The following is a 26,162-nucleotide window of genomic DNA, read 5'->3' on the forward strand; positions in this document are numbered from 1 at the left end:
GTGGAACCTGAAAAAAAAACTGAAATCAACAGAAATTTCACTGTAATTTGCTGATTTAGCCTAACCTTCCACCACCTCTAAGACATCGCAACAATAGGACTTTTACAGAAAAACTTTTTATTTAAATAAAAGGATAGGCAGACCTCTCAAAACTTGTCCCATGCTAATGTGCACCACAATAAAACATGTTAGCTCTGATAGAAGTCTTGCTGAAACCTGCACTCAGCTAGAAGGAAGTACCATACCAAATAAACAGAAAATAAGACTTTTCTTTCTTTTAAGAAGTCAAATTCTTTTTCACCTGCCCTTGGTTCTTTGGGATCTTGTTTTTACGTTTTCTTTTATAGTCTCCCAGCTCTGTAATCCTAGACTAAATTATTGAAGCACTGAATCGTTCTTCTTCCTGAATACTGAGAGTCAGTATATAAAAAATTACATCTTAGGGGCTTAAATGGAAGGTGTTGTTTAAATACTAGCAAAGCAATATTGTTGGACTTGCGTATATTGAGTATAAAGGTCTGAAGCCAGAGCTGTAGTTGCAAATTTATCTTCTGTACTTGAAACTTTATGCTGCTATTAGCTTGTATTGACAAGCTTCACATCCCCTGGCACTGAAAATTATTCTATCATTGCAAGTTCCATTTCAGGATGGTTTAAAGAGACCCTTTCCAAGTGTTTCATGCAAGTCCTCTTAAATACATTCTCATCTGGGTTTCCAGGTGCTGCTCAGGTGTTCTGTGGTGTTCAGTCACTGGTGGCAAGTAGAGATTGTGGAGAAACAGTGCAAATTCCACCTGCTGTGAGAAGATGACCTGGAACAAGTATCTTCCTAGTGGTTTCCCTGCTGCTTGCATCACTGTATGTCCTGAAAGGCAGCGCAGTACTGGGAAAATTGTTTTCCTTCCTGCAAAAAAACAGGTTACTAATCTACGTCCTGCTGTTCAATGATCAAAGTCATACCCCCACCCTGAAGTGTCCCTGAATTTTGGATGGTTTTTGTCACATACGTGTTTCTAGCATAAACACCAACTTGTACCAGTTATTCTGTACTTGTCAAGCACAAGATACATGACACAAATTAAACACAAAGGTTTATTGGTAAGATGAGGCCTGGTGCAATCTCCCTTCAGATATTTTGAGTGCATGTTCTGCATATCCTGAAAATCCTTCTTTAAGGACTATGAATGGTGTTACTAGAACTTTGATCCTTTATGAGACCTGCTGTCAATGGTGAAATTCAGATTGAGATTTTTAGTCAAAACCTTCTCTAGACAAAGTATTTGGGTTTTGGTATATATTAAATACTAGAAATGGTCCTTTAAAGGAAAACCAGTAGAATTTTAGTGGCAGTGACCTGCTGCTTAGTTCACTGAAAACATTTCTGGAGATCTTGCCTTTTTCTTCCCCCTCCTTTTTTAACTGTTGCTTATTAGCTAGAATTGTAGGAGGTTTTGAAGTGAGATTGAATTACTCTTCCCAGTGTGTTTCTTTAGGAAGCTCCTTTGGAATCAGCAAGAACAAGCCCAACTTGCATCCCGTTTGCCATCTGGGTTTCCCTCTGGCTTCAATTTGCTGCTATAAAACAGTTCTTAGGTATGGATGCTGTACTGAACCTGCCCAATTCATGTCACATTTAGCTACTCGTATTTCTTCCAAGATAATGACTACAAAGAAGCTGTTTCTTGTGGTCTCTCTTGATTTACTGCTTCTTAATCTGATGTTTCAAATTAAACCTGAGACTTCAAATGTCATTGCATTCTTTTAAGACATGTTCCGCTGCTTTGTAATGGGTGTGCTCTTTCCTAAAGTTTAATGCTCAGTGGTTATGGAATGATTGAATAATGTAGTATATCTGTTTTTTATCAGGATGATTCTGTGTTATGAAGAGTACACACTTATTTCTTACTTTTCTTTATACTTCTGCAGCCTTCCTTGTACCTGAAATACCCTTTGCAGCTGCTTTAATTTATCAAGAAAGCTTTAAGGTGTAATTGTTCAAGGGCAAACGTCAGGGCTCATGTTAGACATTCCATTGCAGCCACATGAACTACTGAGAGTAAGTGAAGTTAGATATTTGTACAGATCCAGTGGGCCTGGTATCTTTATTTAGTATCCTAAATAGCACTGATCAATTGACAAAATTAGAGGACATTTACAACTGTTTGTAATTGGAAGAAAGTCATCATTGCTGGTGAATATTTCCTCGGCAGCACAGACTTGTATGGAGGGCATGATTTTCCTTAAAAAGAACATGGGTGAATTTTCATTTGTTTGTTTTCTTATAGGGTTTTAAAAACAAAGATTTTTACTCCCATTCCTGTCCTTTAATAAAACTGGCTTTAAATTAATGTATGTCACTTAGCATCATCTCAAGGTATACAAGATCAGGATGAAACTCCTCACCCTTCTATGCCATTGTACCATGGGAACCATTTCAGTTTAAAGTTCATGCTGCAATAGTTATGCAAAGATAGTAAGAGCAAAAAGTTTATTGATTAGGCAGATCAGCTTCTTGCATCTCTCTCCACCAAAAATAATTCTCTGTCGTGCAAGCTGTACAAAATATTTTAGGCTCTTTTGGACACTTATCATCTGAATATTAGTAATGATGTTTGTTCTGAGTCACACCAGATTAGCCACTTCTACCTACAGACTCTTCTACAGTAGCCATTGTTGTGATTTGCATATTCAAAAGAAACTAATCAATTGAACATCACTTGGAAAAGTACATAGGAATAGCTGTACTTCTTGGAAGGATACACAAGACATAGAATAAAGGAAATATGCCACAGAACATCTCTTATCTCTAACACTGTAGGCCAAACTCCTAAAAGATATCATACATTGCTACATTAAAAAAATGGCCTCACTTCATTTCAGAAAGCTCCTTCTATATTTCATAGCTCAAACCCTATCAGAATCTCACATGCAGCTAAATGAGAGCTTGACAATATTTCAGTATTTGAAGCATCCTGGAAAACTTTATTGTTTCAGGATGGAACATAGGGGTTGCAATAGTATTTTGTTAAAATGAGACCTGGAACTGTTTGAACCTGTTCTTTCCTTTTTCTGCATGGGCAAGATTTATGCTAATGCAAAGCCTCATGGCTGACGTGCTGAATGTGAAATTCAAGGCACTGAACTTATGGGATTTGAAGAACTGGCTTCTGGGAAAATCTGTGACGTGATTGTCACAAATCAAATTGTGACTTAGTTTGGAATATTTTTGCTGTCACTTTACTGAGTCTAAGCTTTAGTAAAAATTGCCACTTGATCTGTAATTCCCATTTTGTGTGGGTCAGTTATGCAAAATATTGTGGGAACATACTCAAGGATTTTACACACATTTGCCAAAATTTCGGTTTGCAAAACTCTTGGATCATGGAGTTGTGCATGAAGATTTGGCATTTCATCCTGTTCCTACTGTGATATCTAATAGTAAATTTTACTGGGAAAAAGATAGGACATTTAGGAGTCTGGGTTGAAAATTCCTAATTTTTTTTTCATTTTTTTGACAAACTGACTTTTCTAGAAACAGGTTTGTAGAGAATAAGAAACATATTGATGAGGCAACAGAGGAAGGAACCCTAGTCAAGTCAGTACTGATAGGAAATCTCTCTTAGTCCTATAGTGTGAGGACATATTCAGGTTTTGCTTGACCACAGCACTTAGAAAGTCCTACAAATAGCAGAACACAGGCCCAAGATCTGAACATCACAAAAAGAATGATTTGTTGGCAGTATCCTATCATCCCCTCAAGAGAGAAAAATACTGATTTCACTCGTATTAATATTGTTTCCTGTTCAAACTAGTCCTACTTGTAGCATCATAATCCTTTTCCTATAGAGTCCAATTCCTGTTACAGTTCCTGTGTCTGAAGGAGAAGCTGCTCAGAACAGCATGGCCATGACTGGTGGCATTCCAAGTTCCCTGCTTCTTATTCCAGCTTCTAGCCTCTACCTCTCCACTAAAATGACACATAAATTTATCACCTTTGCTGATCCTTTATGGTTTATTGTTCTTCCTACATGCTGGTTCTTGAGTATCAGTAGCTGACAGAAGGCAGGATACTTCCTTATGTGGTCTTGTAGGGCAAGACTGAAAAGATAGGCACAAGTCATATGGATGCAAAAATTCATGTCTGCAGTTCAGGGGAGAACGTGTTAAGTAATAGATTTGTGTAGAAATATGGCAACCGTATGTCAGTCCTGGTGCATGCTAGTCCTTTGGTAAAAAAGAAGCTGTAAGAAAGGAAATAAACTGTGTGAGAAAGGGAGAAGCAAGCAGGTTTAGAATAGAAAAAAAAAACTTAATTTAAATACTGAAGATTTTGAAGTATAATAGGTAGCATTTAGTCCCTGGCAAAAGTCTGAGTTCAGTGATCTGTGTAAGGAAATAAACTGTACCCAGTGTTTTAAAATATGTGTTTTAAAAAAAGACCCCCAACTGATTTTAAAAAAAGAAAGGTATAATGAGATCCAGCTTCCTGTAAGTTTATGGTAATTTTGTGCCTTTTGCTAGTTGTTCTATTTATGTGGTCCTTTACTGTAGCCTGGCTCCCACCCTCTAATATAGTTATCCCCACAGCACTTCTTTGTGGTAAGGAAGTACAATAATCCCTACTTTACAAATGGGGAGCCACGGCAAAAGCCAGGCTTAGTGACTCGCCTGAGGTCATGCAGGCAGCCCATTATGGAGCAGGGAATTCAACCAGGACTCCCAAACAGCAGACAAATGCTCCAACCCCAGGGCTGTCTGTCCTTTAGCTCGTATCCAGATTTCAGAGATGGTTCAGGGGTTATTGAATCCAGTCTGCCTAAAAGAGCAGAATAGCTGGACCAAGTGAAAATGTGGTGCTTAGTGTAGAGTTGCAATATCAGTAAGTCAAATAAAGGTTTTTCCGCTGGCAGCTCTGGTTTCCTCTCACTTGCCTGAGCTTGCTCTCTCATACACACACACAGAGGCACTCTCTGCAACTCTTTTTTCTCCTGCCTCGGAAGAAGGACTTGGTGAAAGGAAATTGGTATAATTGAATGGTTATGTAGGAAGCTGATGGTAAGTATTTACTTTTATAAAATAAGTGGAGGAGGAAAAAACCGATGAGATGGATTTCTTAGTGTTTGCTTTTTTGGGTTTATTTTCGGGAGCAGAGTATTGAGTGACAGTGATTTGTTCCCAGCAGAAAATGCTTGAAATGCATTAGTCTGCTTTGGTATTAGAAAGATTAGAGGGCACATTGTGAGAATTTGTATGGATTTATGTGCTTTTTAGAGAGGATTAAAAATAAAAAAAAAAAAAAATCCAGATTAGAAATGCTGTCTAACCACATCACTGCTCTACAGACCAACATTTGCATGGTGGTTTTCTTCTGTGTTTTAATACCACAATGTTTGCATTGCAACTTCAGTTACAGTTGGTTTTGTTTAAAGAATATAGTCTAGGTGTGCACAGAATGTGAGATGAAATGTTAGGAGTTGATGTAGCATCCTTGAAATCTTATTCAGGAGCAAGCTTGAGCAAGCAAGAAATACCTAAGAAAAATATTTTAGGTATATTCTTATTCTGTGGAGTTGCTTAAATAAAATAAAAAAAATCGGGCACATTTCATGGCTTTTAAGTGTGTGCTTTCTTCCTGTCTGTCAAATTGAGAGCTTGAACAAGATTTGTTCTCTGGAACATTATTTCTTTAAAATGTTTGGACATTGTAGTTCCCTTGTAACACCAGGCTGCGCAACATGGAATTAGTTATTTGTTTAGGAACAGAATTGTTAAACATCCTCTAAGCTGTAAAAGGATACTTCCTAATTATTTACTAAAAGCATCCATAGTTAATTAAAGTCAGACTGATAAATGTGGATAATTAGAGGCTTATGTTGCTAGAAAACTGCTTGTGCTGATTTGAGCTAGTATTTAATTTGTAAATTCAATCCTTTTTAGACACTTTATTTAGAAAAAGCTTAAATCTTTGCAAGATGTTCTCATGAGAAGGACTAGCTATGTCTTTATTCTTTACAGTCTCACTATACTACACAACAATTTGTCCATGGTTTTTGTCCTTACCTACATGCAATACAAGTGTAACTTGGGGTGGCCTAATTGTTCAGGGTTTCTTTTTTTTTTCTTTCTTTTTTCTTCCTTCTACACTGTTTCTTTCTTTCTTCTTTCTTTTTTTCTTTCATTTCACTTTGTGTAGAGGTTGGAGTTGGACTTTATCCACAGTATTGTTTGTCCAATGCATACCTGAGCCCAGTGATGCTTGGAGGATGAGTGGATGGTGAGTGTTGTGTATTTTCCAGCCATGTGCCAGCAGCTGTTTCAGGTACTTGGTGCCTGGATCCAGGCTTCTGTGGATTTCCATGTCACAGTCACCCTGTGACAGTGACAGCAGTGCATTGACCAAAGTATAGACACTTGAGCATTTTGTCCCTATAGAAGTCCTGTGAGCAGCTGTAGTACCTGTAATTTTCCCTCTTGCTCTTTTCAGGCGTTGCAATGGCACTGACCAAAGTGGAGTGCTCTTTGCATGGGTAAAACATTGTTTGGATTGGATTCTGGGTGTTGGCTGTTGGGTTTAGCTTTGTTTTCAGTTTTACTTCCCTTACACCATTATTTTTGAAACAACATTTAGGTGGCATATGCTTTCTCTGATGTTGGTTTGTCATGTAAACATTGTGTAAAGTCAGTACAGATGTGTGGGGTAGATGTTTTGTAACTGGCCTCTTATGGTTCGTATTGCAGCTTCACTGTGATTTAAATTGTGTTGCATTATAGCGCCTCCTGACAAGAAAAGATTTCCATACCATCTACATGATACCTGGCACATTATTGTCACTACTGGTGATCTGAAAATTTTATTGCAGGTTTTTAGTAGTGGACTGATTTGTTAGTTAAGAGTTCAAAGCTAGGGAGATATTGCAAATACTGGCATTTATAGGCTGTGGAAAGGTGCATATTGGGAGGGGAGAAGGACGTGTGAAGAAGCACTGAAGATTGATTACTTAAAAAGTTGGTCATCATCTGTAAGGAAAAATAAATTTTAGAAGTGTGCTGGCAGATATGGACTCAGTATGCAGCAGTTTACAGCTGTGCAGTTGATTGAAAGTCCACTGGGGTAAATTGTGTTTTAGCTGAGCAGAGAACTGAATTTGAAACCTTGTCATTAATGAAAGAACAATTAGCTGAACAAATCATTCTTCTTCTTTTTCAGGGAAATTGTTGTTTATTGCAGTGACTATAGCTGTGAGAGACTTTCATTGTTTGTCCCTTCAGGTACTAAGTACATTTATTAGAAGAGAAGCAAGGCCTGTATTTCATCTTCTGTCTTTGGAAGTGCAGTCAGTTTCTTTCTTATTTAGATGATATTGTGATTTCACAAAATTCTTTAAAGTACCAAGATTTTTTTTTCCTGTGTGTCTTTTAAAGAGGTGCTTATACTGGAAAGGGAGACTTATGCTGTGCTCTCGAGCGACTGTGTGTCAATAGAGACATTCACTGCAAGTTTGTCTTGTGGAAATGAAGGCACACTTTCTCCGTTTGAAGCTGTACATCATGGTTAGGAAATCATCTTTATCCCATTTCTGTGTTGACCTCTGCAATTCAAATGCTGGAAACACTAGAGGATTTTCTGGGGGTTTTGATGTCAATATACAGAAATGCTAACAGAGCACTATGCCAGAAGAAATCTTAAGTCCACATCATCTGTGTTCTTATGAATGAGGAAGGAGATTCCAAGCTTTATTTGAAAACCTGTGTGCATAATTTATCCAATATCTTGAAGGATTTTCCTTCTAAGCTGTAGTTCCTGACAAGTGCATACTGTGAAGCCCAACGCTCTGTGGCTCCCACACCTTAGACCAAAACACCTTCTGGAGGTGCCTCTTTCTCTTAGTTGGCTGTGAGGGAGGAAAAAACTCAGATGAAATATGTAATTTGTAGACTAATATCCTCTGTGAGAAAAGCTCTCCTCTTAAACTGTTTTGGATAAACTTAGAGAAGGTGTTTCTGTTTGTTGATGAAACATATCAGATATGTTCTGTGGAAAACTAAATTCTCAGACTGGATTTCCAGGTGCATACATGTGGCATTGGAGTGTAAGTCCTGTTTAGAAATGAATGAGTCTTCTGTTCCCCTACTCCCTAGATAACTGCAGCCTATTCTAGAAAAAGTATACTTCATACAGTCAAGAATAATGTGATGTTGGTTTAATTGATTTTTCTCTTTTCAAATTGAAGTTTTGCTGTTTAGTCAAGTATTGTTAATTGCAACTTTTGTCAGAATCAGATGAATAGATACATAGTCCATCACAGATTGGTGTGTATGGCAAAGGATTAAGACCGGAAGTTCAGTATTTTCATTGGCTTAACATGACTTATTAGTGGGTTGAGTAATTTCTCAGTTTTTTTTTTTTATTAAACTTGTCTATTAAATAGGCATTTTACAGTTGGTCTTCTAATTTACATAGAAAATTCAAGGAATTCAAGGTACTAGGGTCAGCTACTACATTTTTTCCTGAAAATCATGTAATTTTACTTTTAAAAAATAAAATAATTTTTGCTTTTTTTTACTGTTCAGCAGAAGAATTTCTTCTGGAGCAGATAACTGTAAATAGTTGTCTAAAATGCTATTCTTGTAGCATTATGAAATTTGATTTCCATGCTATTTTACTAGTCTATGTGCTGTAAGAATGATTTGCAGTAAAGACTTTGAATTTCTGCAAAAGCATTTGTTCTGTACTAGCAGTACTTTGCAGGGAGATATCCAGATATTTCTTAAGATCTTGAAAGCTTGGTATGAAAAAATCAGATTTTCCACATTCCCGCTTGCAACTTAAATCCAGTGCAAACAGAGGTCTCTTTATTTCATAAGTACTTTTTTAACACTGGCTCACTTTTGAGACTTACTGATTTTGTTGTATTCCAGGCCAGGAAAATCAAAGTCATGATATGAAAATATCCTCCTGAAATAAGTTATTACCTTTTAGTGCAGTTGTAAAGGATGACTTCTTGGTTAAGGCTCTGGCCTGGGACTTGAAGGTTCAAGCTGAGTTCACCTCAAGACTGTGACCCTGACCACAACTGTGGGCACAGGCACCATTCCTGGGTCTCAGTTCCCCTCCCAGAAAATAGCACCTGCCACCTTATGCTGAAGATCCTGCCATGTACACAAATACAGCACACATACAGAGGCCCTGTTCCTGGTCTGATTCCTAGCTGGTTCTGTCATAAAGGTAATTAAACATCATAATTTCCATATTACCACTTGTTTCTCTTTTGCAGTCCACATCATGGGGGATGTGAAACTGGTGACATCTACTCGAGTCTCCAAAACCTCCCTGACACTCAGCCCCCCTGTCCCTGCTGAAGCCCCAGCATTTACTCTTCCTCCTCGCAATATCCGGGTGCAGCTGGGAGCCACTGCCAGGTTTGAAGGAAAGGTAAGAAACAGACTGTGGAGAGCTTCTGCATTGGGTTTTGCCCTCTTCTGAAGCTGACCAGGGGGCTGCAAAAGTACTGAAGTTGCCTCTGCAGTGTGGGACCTTTATTCAAGAAGAATACACCAGTATTTACCCTTCTGGGGAGGGAGGAGCATTACAGGTCTGTTTCTGTGTAGAGGAGAGATTTGTAGAACCTGAGCATTGCAAAGTGTAACCTTGTTGAGCATGCAGGGAACTGAGGTTATTATCAGTGAGAAACTGCTTCAAGGGCTGTTTCTGGTCAGCACGTTCCCCTATTGCAATTCTACATTTTCTCCTACTGCACATTCACATTCCTGAATCCCAAATATCTACCTGTTTCTGTGTGACACAAATCTAACCCTGCTGCAGCATGTTCTTCCTAGCAGTCATGTCAGGAATCTGCAACGAGTGTTGTGGTAGTTCGTGTTCTTAACTTGGAAGAAAAAAAGAGCGTTTTCAGAGGAAAGACTGATTTGTTCAGGAAAACTTGTTAATTCAAAGGGTTTAAAAGGCTGTGTAGTGGGGTGTGTATCCCCCATTCCCCTCAGCTTTGGGATATTGAATTGTGCATCCTGGCATCCATATTTTTTTCATGTGTCAATTTTTTTTATCTGTCATCCTTGTTCTAGCTATCTTCCTTTCTCCTCCCTTAACCCAGTTCTTTTTCCTGGAGCAGTGAGCTTTCCCTCCCAGTCCTTTCAGCTTCCTTTGGTTCGTGTCACGCTCTGATTGCATGCTGACAGCTGCACCATCAAACTGACCGCACTTTTAGTCTTTGAAGTGCTGGGACTCGTCTGACACAGGCAGGAAACTGCAACCCTACTGTAACAAAAGCAAGGGCTAGAAGGAATTTGGGAAATTCTAACTTCTGAAACTCTAACTTAAACACAGGGCCGGTAGAGGGCATCTGATATTTATCTTATTTGTTTATGTAAGACCAGGCCAGGAACTGGGATTTTTTCAACAGGAACTGTGTAGGAAAACAGGTTTTGGAGTATATTAAATTGAAGTTCTGAAGCAAAACTCAGAAGCTGTTGTTAGATAGATTTGACTTTCTGAAGAAAAGTTGGTATTTTTCATACAAAGCAAATTTCAATAAAGTGCATAAAACAAAGAACAGTTTTTTACCAAACATTCAAGATTTTTTTTGAAAATTTGCTTACTTTTAGGTGATTTTAAGGCAGCAGTCAGAAATGCTTTGTGTGTATGACATTGGCCAGTCCCCATGAGCACTTCTGTTCTTACTCTTTATGTCTTATTTTTTTCTTCCCCTCATTGTTTCATCTTGTTGCAAATGCAGTAGGAAAATGGCAGTGTGTTTCTACTTTCTCCATGTGCCACCTGTGTACAATGCTATTCTAATTCCAACTGGTTCTTCCAGGCTATGCTGCAATAACAATTCAGTGAAATCAAAGTTGAAGCATGTGTTAAGATTTGGTTTTATAGTTCTCATGTTTCCTAATTAAAAGCTCAAGTGGGATATTTCCAGTTTTTATTGCACTCTGCAGAATTTTTATTATTTAAGTCAAATGGAAACAATTGTAAAATATAATAACCTACAAGCTAGAGTGCCATCACTGCTTTGCATTTATTTTATATCTGGTTTTAAAGTGTTAATTTTCCAGGGATACATATTCCCTTTTTAAAGCCACTTTGGAAACTGGAAGGATGAAGTCTGAGGGGTTTTTTTAGTAGCTTGGAAAAAAATACACAAATTCAATACTAATTAAACTGTCAAGTTTAATTTCCTTGAAGGAACAAAACTTTGATTGAAGTCCTGACTTGGACTTACTTGATGAAAATCGAAATATCTTTTCTGGCAATTCAGTATATGAGTGTGGCCAAAACCTTTAATTTTCCATCCTTAAAATAGGGGTGACAGTATTAGTATTTTGTTTGTGCCCTTACTGTAGTAACAGGGGCAAAGTGAGGGGGAACACAGCAGCCCCTTTTGAAAGGTGCTGTGGCTGAACAGCTGCAGGAGCCTGCAGAGCTGTTAACATCTGGCTCCATCTTCAGCTGGGTAATACAATGTTGCTTCTTCTTCCACTTCAGTGTTTCAGAGCTTCAGAAGAACAGTTGACCTGTTTAGAAAAACAGGTTCAGAAGGACAATCTTAACAAAAACAATTTATTAAGATTTAGTAATAGAAGCTACTCAACATATTTAGGTTTTTCTATCCTGGAAAACCTATCTAGGCTACAGATGTTATGATATGTTGTTGCAGTATAAATATTAAACCAGACTCAGGCTAAAGAAAAATAAAAAGTTTTTTAAATGGCTAGACAGGAGCTTTTCTTCAAAGAGTTTCTTTGCAGTGGAATTGATCTTATCAGAAAGAACAAATATTTTTAGAATCCAAGACAGGATATAAATCTGATATTGTGATGATCCTGTATTCTCATTAAGTGAACAAGGAAGAGAGGGCCCCAGAATTAAAATTGTTGGTTTTCTTTCTAGCTGCATTATTAGATAAGTTGTGTCAAATGGCAATTCAAGATCAAAGAGAGTGCAGAAATTGAGAAATAGCCCATAAATGTAGGAAATTTGAGGTAGAACGAAACTGGGGCTTCCTTTAACAGGAGATGGTTTTTTACCATTTTCCTGTTCCTTCAACTACCACCCTGATTTTCTTACTAAAATTTCAATAAGTTTATTTATATCTAGTTTATATCAGTTATATCAGTTTATATCAATTTTCTAGTGGCATCTCAGCATAGAAGTTTAAATCATCATCTTTCAAGAGTATGAGCACGACTTTGTCTTGGAGCACAGAGTGGAAACAGTAAGGCAAAGCCAAGGTTACTTTCACTAGATACTCCCCAAAGATCTGCTGGATGGAACATCTCAGTTGTTCATCAATAAATTGCTGAGGTGATTTTTAGACAAACCACTCCAGACAGCTGTGACATTGTGTTGGATGTTCCCCACTTTTTAGGACTGGGTTGATAAACTGTTCTTCAATGCCACATCATGTGTGAGGTGAGCAGCTCAAGGCAGTAATCTCGTGCCCTGTGTTAAGGCATTTTAGCTCATCTGTCAGAACCTTTAAGACACTCCTGGAAAAGAAGAGCAAGCCAAAATGTTACCAGGCTTGGTTTTAAGCTATTTCTTTCTCGATTGGATTGAACACTGGATGTTAACTTGTGCATTTGATTGCAGCAATCACTTAATCTGCCTTATTTGCACATGTATTGATGGTCATTAATTTTATGAGCCTAAAAAAATACTTGTGCTATAACTCTGCTTGGAAGGAACAGCCAAATGTTCTACAGACCACAAACCCATTGCGTAGGGGTCAGGAAAGAGTTTTCCTCCTCGGACAAAACATTGTACAGTTCGCAACAGTGCAGTATGGGTGGTTTTTCTGCTTCATGTGGGCCATCATATATGGTCCACTGCCAGAACCAAGATATCAAACTACTAAATCTAGTCTGGTATTCTAATCCCAGGGAGCTATCATGTAGCTCATGGTTTGAGTAGCTGTTGGGGTACTAAATTCATTTTGCTGCCCACTGAATACTGTTCTGCCCTTCCCCTTCCATCACCCTCCAGGTAAGGGAGCTGGATGGTAAATTTTAAGGCAAGCCAGGTCAATGTCAAATTCTACCCCTTTTAATGTGCTTTCTGGTTGTTCTTCTCCAATGTGGTATCTTCTGCCACCCTGCTGTTGAATCTGTTTGAATCAGTAAAATCCAATGACTTACAGTTGCTTTTGCTGCTGGTGGTTGCACAGGTACTGTTTAGAGAAACACACCTGAGGAAATGAATTGGGATCAGGCAGTAAGAAACAAAAGGCAGTGGGAAAATCAGCAGTGATTCTGCAATCTGTTCTGGGATAGAGAGGAGACCCATTTGTGCAGTGTGTTAAGAGGTAAAGAATAGGGAAGCTCTACAAGAATGAAGACTGTTAAGCACTCCCACAGCATTTATAAATTCTTTCAACTACCCACTAAAGTTGAAACTAAATTTAGCCTTTTTTTTTTTTTTTTTTTTTTACTGTGGCATGTTTTACATGCATAGCGCAAACTATGCATGGCAAAACCTTTGGTATCTTCCCTTAGATTTGGTCTCAAGGTAGCATTGTGTGAGTCATTTCCAACCCTCAGTCAGCAGGCTCTCCAGAAAAATGCCTTAATTACACCACATGCCTGGATTTCAGATGGCAGAATCTGAGAAGGGCCCGTGTAATGACAGAAGATGATGACATGGCACAACATCCCTTGCTGTTGGCCTGAGCTCTTTGCTGTTACAAAATGTACTGGGCAGCTCAATGCATGAAGCTGCCAGTGGCTTTGGATCTGTACTTTCTGGAGGGATGACTGTTCTGAGCCATATAAGGGAAGAAATTCAGGAGAGATCCATGCTTTCATGGGAGACAGCTGTCTGATGGAAATTAGTGCTGTGAGAGGACTTCTGCTGATCTGTGATACTGTGATACTCCCAGAAACTTGATATGAAACACTGAGGCATGTTTTGAAGGGGAAAGAATTGAAAAAGTTCTCAACTTGACTGTGGATTTTATTTGATCTTCCTTTCCACGTACCACTGGAGCATTTTTGGGAAAAATGTGGTGCACTGAGAAGTTACTTAGACATTTTGTGTTAGGCAGACATTGAGGTATGGACAGCTGAAATAAAAGAAAAAAAACCCCACAAACACAAAAATAAACACAAAGGGTGGCTGTGACCAGCTTATGGTGTGCTGTTTTCTGTTTGTATCTTCTACTGGTGTGTCTTCTTCCTTGGTGTAATTGACCTCCCATCATATTCACTCACCACATACATGTTCTCCTGAGTAATGCATGCATGGTTTTATTTGGGTCTATTTTACTCTATAACCCTGTATGGTATATGGAAACAGTCTCAGCCTTATATGAGTCCAAAGTGAAAGTGGCTGCTCTGCTGGGAAGTGGTTAAGGTGGGATTCAGTCAAAAGGACTTCCCCACACAGTGTCACCTACACCCAGAATTATTCAAACACACTTCCTTTCATCAACTGACACAAGCACCCATGTGTTGATGCCCATTTTCCTTGCCTTGCAAATGATATATCCTTTAGAAAAATTGTAGGTGTTCAAGTTGCTGCTCAAGAAATTTCTAGGTTTTAGGCAGGAGTGGTGGCCCATGAGCTCCACTTCTGTCTCTCCACATCTGTCTTCCTGTCACCTGTGGCCATCACAGCTATACTCAGGATTTCCATGGTAGAAGTATTTTAGCATTCCTTGTGTAGTCTGTGTGCAGAGCATGTGATGATGCTCAGTAGTGCTGGACTTAAAACACTGTCCCCTGCAACTGATCTGTGCATGTGCTGAGGCCACAGCCAATATTTCTGGATACTTGGCAGCAAAGTTTGGTCAGACCTTTTGCAGAGGTTTTTTTTTTTTTTTTTTCAATCTGCCAGATGTTCAGAAATTCTAGACAATGCTGAATATCCTCAAATTCCACCCAGACAAAATTTCTACACAGGAAAGAGGCCATGACTGGGGAACACTGAACATACATATATATCCCTGTTCTGAGTTGTCTTTTCTCAGGGCTGGTTTTATTATTTTGTATAATTGAGCATGTGTTCAGTAACCCCCCACTTCCAAACTGTGGAAGAAATGTGCTGTTTGATCCTATCACGTTTATTTTTCTATTTGCTTTCTGTCTCCTTTCCCACTTAAATTGCTTATCTACCACTAGTTGGTGACAGGAGTTCTGCTCCACACAGTGCCAGAAAGATTTCCTCCCTATTTTTGATTGTTGTGGTAGGAATTGCTGTAATTCAAGGAATATAAAAAAAATTTATAATAACTGTGATGGTAATAATAATAGAAGTTTTTTAAAACTCTTTAACTAATGTACATAGGGAATTATAAAGAATCTTGTATTATTTTCTGTAGTATCTACCCAAACCAGTGTTGTTTTAGCTGAAGTCAGACTACATATTTGTGCTGCTTTTGACCACCACTTTCTTTATTTCTTTACCTGTTTCTTTAATGTTTTTCTAAATATTTTGTATTTTTAGGTGGAAGCAATTAAAATCACATGACAAAGTTGACGGTAAAAGTCTGTGTGATTTCATTGCATCTACCTGCCCCCGGTTTGCTTTGATGGAACAAATGAACTGTTGACTCTGACAAGTTTATTTTAGGTATCTTTTTCTTTTTGTGACCACCCACTACTGTAGTATATTGTTTGAAAGCATGGCTTTGTGTCAGCTAAAGAGGAAAAGAGTGTCCATATAAAAATTTATCCATAGGGATGTTCCTGTGGAGAAAATTTTCTTCATTAGCAGGGATTTCTGGACTTGCTTTTTTTCTATAGTCATTTAGCAGAAATTAAAAAAAAAAAAAACAACCCAAATTCTAAATTATGTATTGACAAATTTGCTGAGGAAAAGGAGACATATGGTGGTGTAAAAGAGATTCAGTCTCTTAGAAAAATAAGGATGGACTAAATGCCGTGGCTAATCATAAAGTCCACTGTTTAGAGTTGATAATACACATGTATCTGAAAAAGAAATAGCTCAAATCTACCTATTTCCAAAGAGAAAAACAGAAGATCAGCATGTCCTAAACAGCTGAACAAAGAGATGCCCAGAGACTGAATCCATGTAGGTCAGAGTAGAACCAGTCATTATAATTCTTCTTGGGTTTTCTGTCCCATGATGGTTAATCATGAATCTCTCGGATTTCAACAATGTCTCATTAAGTTCTTCAGTTCTGCTTTTAATTTGAAAAATATCATCATCTTTTCCAGACTAGTCTCCCTTGCTCCTCTGGGTCAGTGCAGAAGGCTTTGTTGTGGTTGATTCCACTGGCAATAAAACTCATCATGTAGCATTGTGCTTTCTTACTTAAATAAACGTTCTTACCAGTACATGAAACATGAGTGCAACTTAGCATTATGATGTTTTAAACTTGATTTTTTAGGGAATTGTGCCTTTATCACACTCATATTAAGTTTGAAAGTTAAAAAAGATCTAGTAAGTGTAACAGAACTGAGAGTAGCTGACTTTCTTTTCCTTGTGCTGCAATAGCCTCTATTGATGTGAGAGGTATGAAAAGGGGGGAAAAAATATTTTGGTTGATTTGATTTTTTTTTTCTTCCAGAAATATGTCTCTAACTGGAAAGCTTTAAATTTTATTTTTCTAGCTCACCCTAAAGGTAGGATAGAGTGTTTATCATCAGATGTGCATTTGGCTAACGAGTAATATATTTGCTTTCTGCCATCATAAACAAGGTTTGAACGTCAAGCTCCTTGCCTGCATCTGGCTGATGAAACCAGAAAGGTCAGGGAAGGGTTCAGTGCCATATGTAGCAATGAGAACCGCACATAAAATAGCAAAGTGTGCTTTTGACTGTCTGTAAATGGGTCCTTGAGAATTTGCACCAAATGACTCCAGGTCACACTTTTGATATAATTCTGCTTTGTCCCTGTGGGAAAAGAGAGTAGTCAATAGTAGACAGCAAGCATTATGCATTCAGAATCTGCAGAAGGCCACATGTGGAGAAGGTTTATAATCAAAACACATCATTACTCATTGTGGTTTTGCTCAGTCCATGCTCACTCTAGCACCTCGACTCCAAAACTAAAAATTTCTGCTTTTGACATGTTTCTTGGCTGTGTTCACTTATGGATATAGTATGAAGTTTGGAAACCTACTGGGCAAAACCAGACAAAATAATATTTTACCATGTAAAATTTGGACTCCCCAGTATCTAAATGCATGCTGAACAGAAAATTACATTGCTGTGAATTCAGCCCATTCATGAGGGGGAGAAACCTGTCTGTCTGACAGGGAGCAGCAAGGGCTGGCTGCTCCCCAGAGGAGTGTGAGCCAGGAGCCAAGGGGAGCCATGCATGACCTGTGCCATCACCAGCTGGCCACAGCCCTGCATTGGCCACAGTCCTTCAGGCTCTGCTCCAGCAGGGCACTGCTGTGCCCAGACACGGCAAACTATGAACCAGGGTCAAGATCCCAAAGGAGGATACAGTCAGGAGCAAAAGTAGGCGAGGCAAGATTGTTCCTCTGTAGGTTTCCAGTTCAGTTTTTAACCTTCAGTCTGTAAGACATTATCTTGTCACTAGAGGTTACTGGATCTCCAGCAGGGGTCTGAAACAGCATCCATTTTTCTAGCTAAGCTTTCAGAGTTCATTGTTTTGTCTGAGGACAAATGTGCCTTGATGATGATTCTTAAGCCAGAAGTCATCCCAGTCCATAATTCAGCATCACACGTGAATGCACATCTCTTGTGTTCTTCTCTTATGTTGGGGAAATAAGCTTTGGAATGGGAGTGATGTTGAAGTGTTGGGCTAGTGCTGAGGGAGCCACTGCTGCTCCTTTTGGGGTCAGAGGTTACATGTCAAAGCTCTGCACTGGTTGGAGCCAGAAAATCAAGGCATTCCACTGACTGGTTGTCTCTGGGGTGACTAGTTCAATATAAGGGCTTTGAGTGACCTACCTAAATATGTTGACTTTATTCTTCTAGGGAACCAAACAGGCAGGCTGTAGGTTAGGAGCTAAATCACGTTTGACTCACAAGTTAGTAACCTGGCCTCTAGGCTAGCCATCCCACATTAAGAATATGTTGCAATGAGATTCTATAGATCTTCCACCTTTCTTTTTCAGAGGAGTTTTAGGAATAGACAGTGTGAAAACCTGTAAATTTTTCTTTTAAAAAAACAAGATTCTAGGCTTTCTGATGGTGGACATAGTTTTATTCTCTGTAAGTAAGTACATTGTTGTAAACCTGTAGTCAAACAGAACAAAGCAGTCTTTGTCTTCTGAAAATGCCGTGGCCAAAACTGGTACAAATTCAAAGTCAGCTTTGCAATTTTTTTATTGCTTAGATGGAAACCTTTGTAATTCATTTGAAGAATGAGGCAGAATGGAAAAATATGTTATTTTATCTTTTTCTGAGTTTTCCGTGCTTGTCTGCATATTTTAAGAAATACTATGGTAAATGTTATTCTATGGAATATACTGTTTATTGTAAATGCAACAGCTGAGCTTACCAAAACACTAATTAAAAGTCTTACTGCATTCCAACTGCAACTTTTCATTTAAAGATGACAAAAAGCTGCACATGGAGCCCAGAGAAAAGGGAGAGGCAAAAACTGACAAATGAAATAATTCTGCTCATGGTTATTTGCCTGTTGGCAATGGCATATTGAACTTACTTCATCCAGCTCTGTGCTCTCTCAACTCACATTGAATGAGAATGGTAATTTTCCTCCAGCTGCATGGTACAGTTGAATCATAACTGTGTGGCTTGAGAGTTTGCCATTCCTTCAGTATGTCCCATAATACACAAGCAAGCCTTTATTTATGGTGCATGTATTATTTAAATTGCTTTTGCAAATCTTAGAATATTAATGCAATGCACACTGTTTTCTAAAAGATTTGTAAAAGCACCTGCACACACATGGCAGTATGAAATCTAACTTGTATCTCAAATCTAACTCATTTATATCACACTCCCATACTGGCGAACAGCGAATAAAGATTTTTTTTCTGTTCTGTGAACTCTCTGGAACAAGAGTTCAATATACTTAAGGTTGATTTTTTTTTGTCTATATAAATTCTGGTGTTCTTTTATAAAAGAATAACTCAGCAGTTTGTCTCTGCAGGGAGGCAAATATAAATATTTCAAAACAAAGTTATTCTAAAAGCCAAAGCACTGAAAGAAAAATTATGATAGAATCTTGGAAGTACAGATTAAAGAACTATTGCAAATGGTATTGATTTCTGCTCATTTCATGGTACCACTTAAACAGCCTCATTCAACTGGAATCCTAGTATTTAACACATACAAAGGCCAGAGTAGAGTTGGATCCTTCTCTGATGGTCTTTCTAGCCGGAACAACAGAGGAAATAATCATTGTTACTCCCTTGACATTTATGTGGGGCACCAAGGCATGGTGAGATTTATTGTCTTGTGCGAGATGACACAGAGAAACACAGAGATACATACCTGGATTCAGATCAGAATGTCTGTCTTCCAGAGGTTCAATTCCCATCCAGTATCCTAGATGTTTGGGAGATAACTAACTTCTGATTTTGGAAGAGAAAATGAAGATGTGCAATGGGTGCAAACATCACAGCTACCTTAGTGCCTCCTGTTGGATGCAGAGCATCACAATGCCAGAACTGGGTCTTCAGAGCCTTGACTCAAAGCTGGTTTGTTGGGCTGTGCAAATGAGCAGAAGGTTTGTCTGCTTGGGAGACTATTGCATACCCACAGGTTTAATGGAAAACACGATGTTGGGCTTGTTCAGACCTCTCAGTAGGAATGGAGCAACTGCAGTTAAGTGGAGCTCTATTGAAAGCATATGCAGAGTAAGCTCTTTTTCCACAACCCAAACAGCTACTTTTGAATGCATATGTGTTTCTCTTACCAAGATCACAGCAATTTTAGTTTTGAGAGAAAGCATTAGAAAGGAGAGGTGAGCCCACAGACTTTCTCTTAAACTTAGCATGACTATAAATATTTATCCTGAATTGTTGAACTAGAAATTTATGGTCACAGCAATTTATACTTAGTATTTCAGTTAGTAGTTTGAGATTTTTTCTTTTAAACTGTTGTTGCTCAGCCCTTGGTTTTTATTTTTATTCTAGACACAGCCATTTGTGCATTGTACTATCTGAGTTACCTCTGCCAAGATGTTACTAAAAGGGTGTGTGTGAAGTTAGGAAAGCTTATCAATTTCACAGATTATTACAGGGTAAAAGAATCACAGACAGTTGCTAATGAGCAGTTGATGTTTTTCCACAGGATTTTGTACAGAAGTACTAATTATTTATGGCATAGCAATAAGTTGCACTTGGTGGAATAAATGGTGCAATGGGAAATGCCAGTTGTTTAGGATGTCTGATGTGTTCACATCTTCATGATCCAACATTGCATTTTATATCTCTTCATAAGCACATCACCTTTTAGTGAAGTTTGTAACAAATGACACTTCATGCCCAGTGCTTTCTCAGCCCTACCAAGAAGCACTAACTAAGCAGAACACATACCTGAGGAGAATTATTACAGCTTCTCCAGAACACAGCCTTTTCCAGTAGTCTTTGTCACCATCAGCAGACAGTCATTAACTGTGCAGGCAACCCAGCAACAAAATCCAGTTTCAGTGTTTTCTGTGGCCATGGCCAGACTCCTAAATTGCAGGAAACAAAATCTTGTCTGCTTGAAAACTGATAAAGTATGGGCATGTTCATTTAAAGCACATAGTGTTTGCTACCACCTTACACTTCAGAAGTGGATTGCTGTGCTTAATTGTAAATTTTGTAACTCCAAACATATTTTCCAGTGGCTGTGTGTTTTGGGCACAGAAAGAAAGCAATTTTTCTCAATAATTTTTAATAATGGGTTATGCATAAATTGTGCACTCATGTAAATTTGTAGAGATTCCTCATCTGTTGATAGCATGCTAAGAACAGCATCCCCAAACGAGGAAAGTATGAAGATTGTTTGGTCAGTGGCATAGCTCCTACATAGTATGCAGAGACATACGAGATAAATTCTTGCCCTGTTAAGACAGAAACTTTACACCAGTAAGTAAAAATGCAAACAAACAAACAAAAAAAATCCCCTTTCAGTATTCCAGAAATAATATGCAAAGGAGAAATCTTTTTTTTTGCAAGTTTTATTGCAATAAATGGTGAACATTCTCTTGTTAAAAAAAAGAAACAAGGTGAATTGCCACCTTTAAAAAGTGACTGCCGGTTCCAAGCCCAGGTATTGCAGTTATGAAGGGATTGCTGTTATGAAAATGATTGATGGTGTTTGATTGTGCTGCTTTCCTGTGGTATCAGTAGCCTCAGGCTGTGGCTTAAAGCATCTGGATTCTGTGATCTGTTCTGTGAGATAAAACAGCTAAATGTTCTCCTTCTAAGTGGGGACACACACACATTTTGCTAATGACAGCCAAATGTTGGTGTTGATATCATCTTGTAATTGCTCAGGGAGCTTCCTTCTCTTTCTACTTTGTCTAAACAATAATTATCCACCTGTCTGAATTATTTCTGGATAAAGGATGAATGAAGGATTGAAAATTGAAAGTAAAAATCTTCAAGTCTTAAAAGTTCAGCTTTTTTTGATGAGAAGAGGGGAGAAATTTTCCCAACAATTTATTTTTATTGTGTTAAACTGTTTTATGTTTCAGTCTTTCTTCTAGTGCTGTCACATAACATTTTTGAACAAAATTAGTGGCAAACACCATAAATCAGGCTGTCCTGGTGAACTGGAAATTATTGAACCACTTCTGTTCTGACAGCTTTTCAAAACTTTGTTCTGATTCCTCAAAATCTTGTTTCCTGTAGCAAAGATTGCTGCTGCTGTGAAATGAACACCAGTCCTATCAGGAAACTTCTGACATGCTCCTAAATTCACTGTTACTGACATAAAGCAGCTGCTTCATCTAATAATGTTTGATAGACATCTTGACTCAGAATCACCAAAGAGGGAAACTCAGAGAAGGATGGGGAAAGAGAGATAATTTTAGGGACTCGCTGGGCTATGTAGAAAAATTAGCAAGAGCCTTATTTCCATTCCACAGCCACAGTTCTTTCCCTTTGAACTCTCTTACATTTGTACTGCATAATCCTAAATTACTCTTAACCATGCACAGAGGTCAGCTATTTCTTAGCAATTTTTTAGGATTTTAAGCTATTCAGCACCTCATAATATCTAACACTTCTTAAAATTTGGAGCATGGGAAGAAAGCTTTGTCTTTGCAGTTTGCCTTTTCTTCTCTAAAGAGAGACTTAGAACCAGGGAAAACTTTTATTAAAATTGATGAGAGTTTCACTCTAGAGAGGGCTGCAAAGTTTATCTTCACTCTTATGTTGAGAGCTCTTGTACTGGCCCTTGCCTTTGGAATCTTTTTGGCCCATTCTGTATGGCAGTGCTGAAGTTATTGAGAGCTGACAGAGTCATTTCTTATCGTGTTGCTCACATTTTCCTGTGGTGGTGGCTTTACTTCTCTTATTTTTAAGTCTGTTTTGTGTGGTATTTATTTCATTGCCAAGGCTCTGGACTTATTCTGTCTGGATCTCTTCACTGTTCACTCAATGCTGTGCACTTTGGTTTCTGAATACAAACACATTCAGTCATTGTTCATCTAAGAAGAGCAGTGGCCCCTCTGTTCTGCATCTGCAGACTTTGCATTGATTCCTCCAACAGCAAATTTGTTGGCAAGGAAGAAATATGGTCAGATTATTTCATCTAATGGTACTAACTATTGAAATCTAAGTTCCTTTAAGTGTGAGTTTAGCAAAATCTCCATGTCTCAGATCCTCAGCCATGAAGTCAAAGTTACACTTTCCCAAGTGACAGCTACTGCTACCTATTTTGGACTGGAATTATCTTCAGCTTCTACAGAACTCAATTTCCTGTGCACTCCTACTTTGAAAAATGCCAGAATTTTACCACTTTATCGAGACCTTGTCATCTTTGTGTGCCAGGACAGCATCTGGATGGCATTGGAGGAAATAGCCTAAGCTTTCTCCTAGACTTTATCCAAGGTTTATGGCATCTGCTTTTGACTTAGCAGCCAGAGGATGGCTTTTTAAAAGTGGGAAAAATCAGACAATGACTAAATACAAATATTAAACAGATCTAAAGATGGATAGATATTCAGTCTACCTATAGTCCCACATTAAATTCAGAAAACTTGTACTTACAGAAAAAAAAGTCCATGTGAACTTTATGGGTGGTTTGCATAAAACTCTCATGACACACCTACTTGCTGCAGGTCAACTGGCTACAATGTGGGAAGAGTAAAAAGGCAGATGTTGCTGCTGGCAGAATGATTTATGAAAGCTGCATCAGAAAAGCTCTGCCAGTCTGAGACAGCAAAAGCTGTCTGAAAATGTCCCCATTAGCGTAGCAGAGGTTTGCAGCCCCTGATTCAGTTGCTGATTGACATCCCAGCTCCCCAGACGTGTTCCACTATACAGTGTGTTCCCTTATGTCCTCTGTACAGGAAAGGGTAGAATCCATCATGGCAGAGTTCTGTATTTCAGCTGACTGATGTTTCAGGTTATTTTGTGGTTGTATGATGATTCCTGTAACAATATTACTTTAAAGCAGTACAGTTAAACTTATTCCTTAAATTAAATCAAATTTAATTTAGGAAAAGCACCAGTACATGTGATTAATTCCAAAAGACATAAATAGGGCTTAAACATACTCTTAAGAGCTGCTTAAATTGGGACTGGTGTTTGAACTTGAATAAACTCAAGGTAGCTTGACACCCAGTGCTACTCTGAAATTCCACTTGAATCCTTCAGAAAAAAATATAACACAAATGGACTTGTTGAGGTTATGGTACCTGGGATAGCAGTGCTTTTTTCAAACAGTTATAATCTGGTGATTGAGCATAAGGCAAATACTCTGTACACCTCTGGGAGTTCTTGACTCTGAATTAAAAAAAAAAAAAAAAAAAGAAAAAAGATCAAATGTAGAAAATTGAAGAAGAAATTATGTGCAGCTGCTGTCTGCTTTTCAGTTAGCAGACCATGTCTTCCATGGATGGGTCATAAATTCTTCCCTGCTGAGCACCATAAAAACTGGTTCCCCTAAAGACCTGTGGTAGTGTGTGTAGTATTCAGCACCTTTGCAATCTGCAAAAAGGGTCTGAATAGTGTGATACTGAATAAACAGACTATGCAGAACTACCTTTCAAGTGTCAAAACTAAAATTTGTGGGATGCCATCTGCACAAGGATCTTGTGTTTGGTGCTTGGACTATAAAGTATCAAATGCCATTTGGCACTGGCGAGGGCAAAGTAGAAAAATAAAACATGTCCTAGGTTTACAGAAAGACCATTGGTTTTTCTTGTATGTACAGAGGTAACACTTTGAAGTGAGCATGTTTGCTCCTGCTCTGTATTCCATTTTTGCTTTAATGACACAACTGTGGATTCTAGACTGTTCTGTAGAAGAGGGAGGTTTTTCGCTTTGTTTGCAAAGTCATAGCTAAATCTCCAAATATTTAACATTTTCATGTTTAACCTTGCCAGGCAAGTTCTCTGTTTTAGAAGCAAGCTTTTAAAAGGGATAAACTATTCTTGAGATATGGTTTTTGTGTGTTTAAAGTCTCAGAAGGAGCTTAACAATGTATCATGTCCACTTTCCTTTATCAAGAACATCTGCTGTTCATTTGTTAAAGCAAACTGCAGTTTGAGCCTAACAAAAGCTTTGTTACAAGACTTAAAAAGAGCTGCATTGGCCAGAACCATGTTTCCCACCTGCACTAACAGTAAAAATTAAATCTAAATCAAAATATAGCACCTATTACGTGGGCTACAGTTACAACATCCCATTGCCTTAAACTGCTACTGCAACTATGTTTAAGTAGGCAAACCTATGTTTTTTTTAAAATTGGTACATAAACAGCTCTTTAATGGAGCATAGATAGAGACCAAGTTTTAGAAAATGTTTCCTGTACTTTTGAACAAGAAGAAGGATCACTAAATGTATTTGGTGTTTGTGGTCATTGACTGCCTTTCAGTTTGCGACAGTGGGGAATAGTTTGTAGGGGCATATTTTCTAATAATGCTGTCCTATAATGTACAGCTTCCATGGATTTGTTGTATTTTTTTCCTTTTTTTTTAATCCCTTTTCAATAGCATTCTGTCAGACCCAGATGTGGAACAACCTGAACTCTGGGAGTTTCACACACCACAGGTTCTCTCTCAGCTCTTTTCCCTTGCTACTGATGCACGGTTTTGCTTTACCAAACCTTTCCAGGAAGGCTCTAAGCATTTGAAGGGTCCAGACAAAAACTCAAAACTCGTGTTTGTGCTAATGCAATGGTTATTTGCTGCTTGCTGTCAATTTTCCACTTGTTATTGTTCTAGAGCAGGTAAAGAGAAGCTGCAGCCTTGCTGGGACTGGCAATACTCACACAGGCCAAGTTATAAATAAGGGTTATAGCATGCTGCTGCTGGGCATTAAATAAGCAGATAAATTTCTCTTTGCTGTGGATTTATTCAAGGCAGATGTTTTTAGTGAGCTCTGGAAAGGTTTGGAGGAATATAAAACCTGCTGCAGTTCTGGAATTGATCCATGAGGATCAAAATCTGGTAACCAGTGATTTGTTTAAGGATCCCTGACACTTTTATGGCATATCCATGTATTTCAGAGAGGGTTGGCTCAGTTTGAAACACATTCCAAACCCAAACCTGAAATAAGTCCTTGCAACAGAGCAATTCTGTAAACTTCTGCTTTCCCATTATTTCATTTTTGACAAAAAATTCAAGAAAAAAGTCATAGGTTGGGAAGGGAATGACTCAACTTTTTGAAAGGAAATGGACTGCTGATAGTCTGTGCTTGTAGCTTTTGGTGTGGCATTTCCTCAGTATAGAGATGTGGATGAACGCATTAATGCAGACAGAGCAAGTATAAAACAAAGACAGAGAAGAAATGGAAAAATACTTAATGTAGCCTCAGCCATGTGATACTGGAATTACATACATAATGGTCTACCAGAGCTTGAAGGGTCAGCTAAAAATGGCCTTGTGTGGTCCAAGAGGGACTTAAGAATATTGTAAAACAAAATTGAAAAGGAAGACAAGTATTTCCCATTGTTTTGACCCCAATTGTTCCCTGTTACAAGTGATGGAAGGTTAATGCTTGAGGCCTTTGGAGCTGGACTGAAGAATTCCATGAAATCACCAGAAGAAATTATTATGAACTGGAAAAAAACAG

The 26,162-nt window shown here is 38.3% G+C and overlaps 1 protein-coding gene across 3 annotated transcripts in view; it reads left to right on the forward strand.

Annotated features, from left to right (window-relative positions):
* Positions 1-26,162, forward strand: part of MYLK (myosin light chain kinase) — a 186,548-nt gene that overhangs the window by 43,299 nt on the left and 117,087 nt on the right. For all 3 annotated transcript variants that reach the window (XM_018911339.3, XM_009087830.4, XM_018911340.3), the window contains one exon: positions 9,276-9,433. In XM_018911339.3, the coding sequence (XP_018766884.3) occupies positions 9,276-9,433 (158 nt within the window). The remainder of the gene's footprint in view (positions 1-9,275; positions 9,434-26,162) is intronic.

Source organism: Serinus canaria, chromosome 7 (assembly GCF_022539315.1).
Source record: "Serinus canaria isolate serCan28SL12 chromosome 7, serCan2020, whole genome shotgun sequence".
Taxonomy (NCBI): Eukaryota; Metazoa; Chordata; class Aves; order Passeriformes; family Fringillidae; genus Serinus; species Serinus canaria.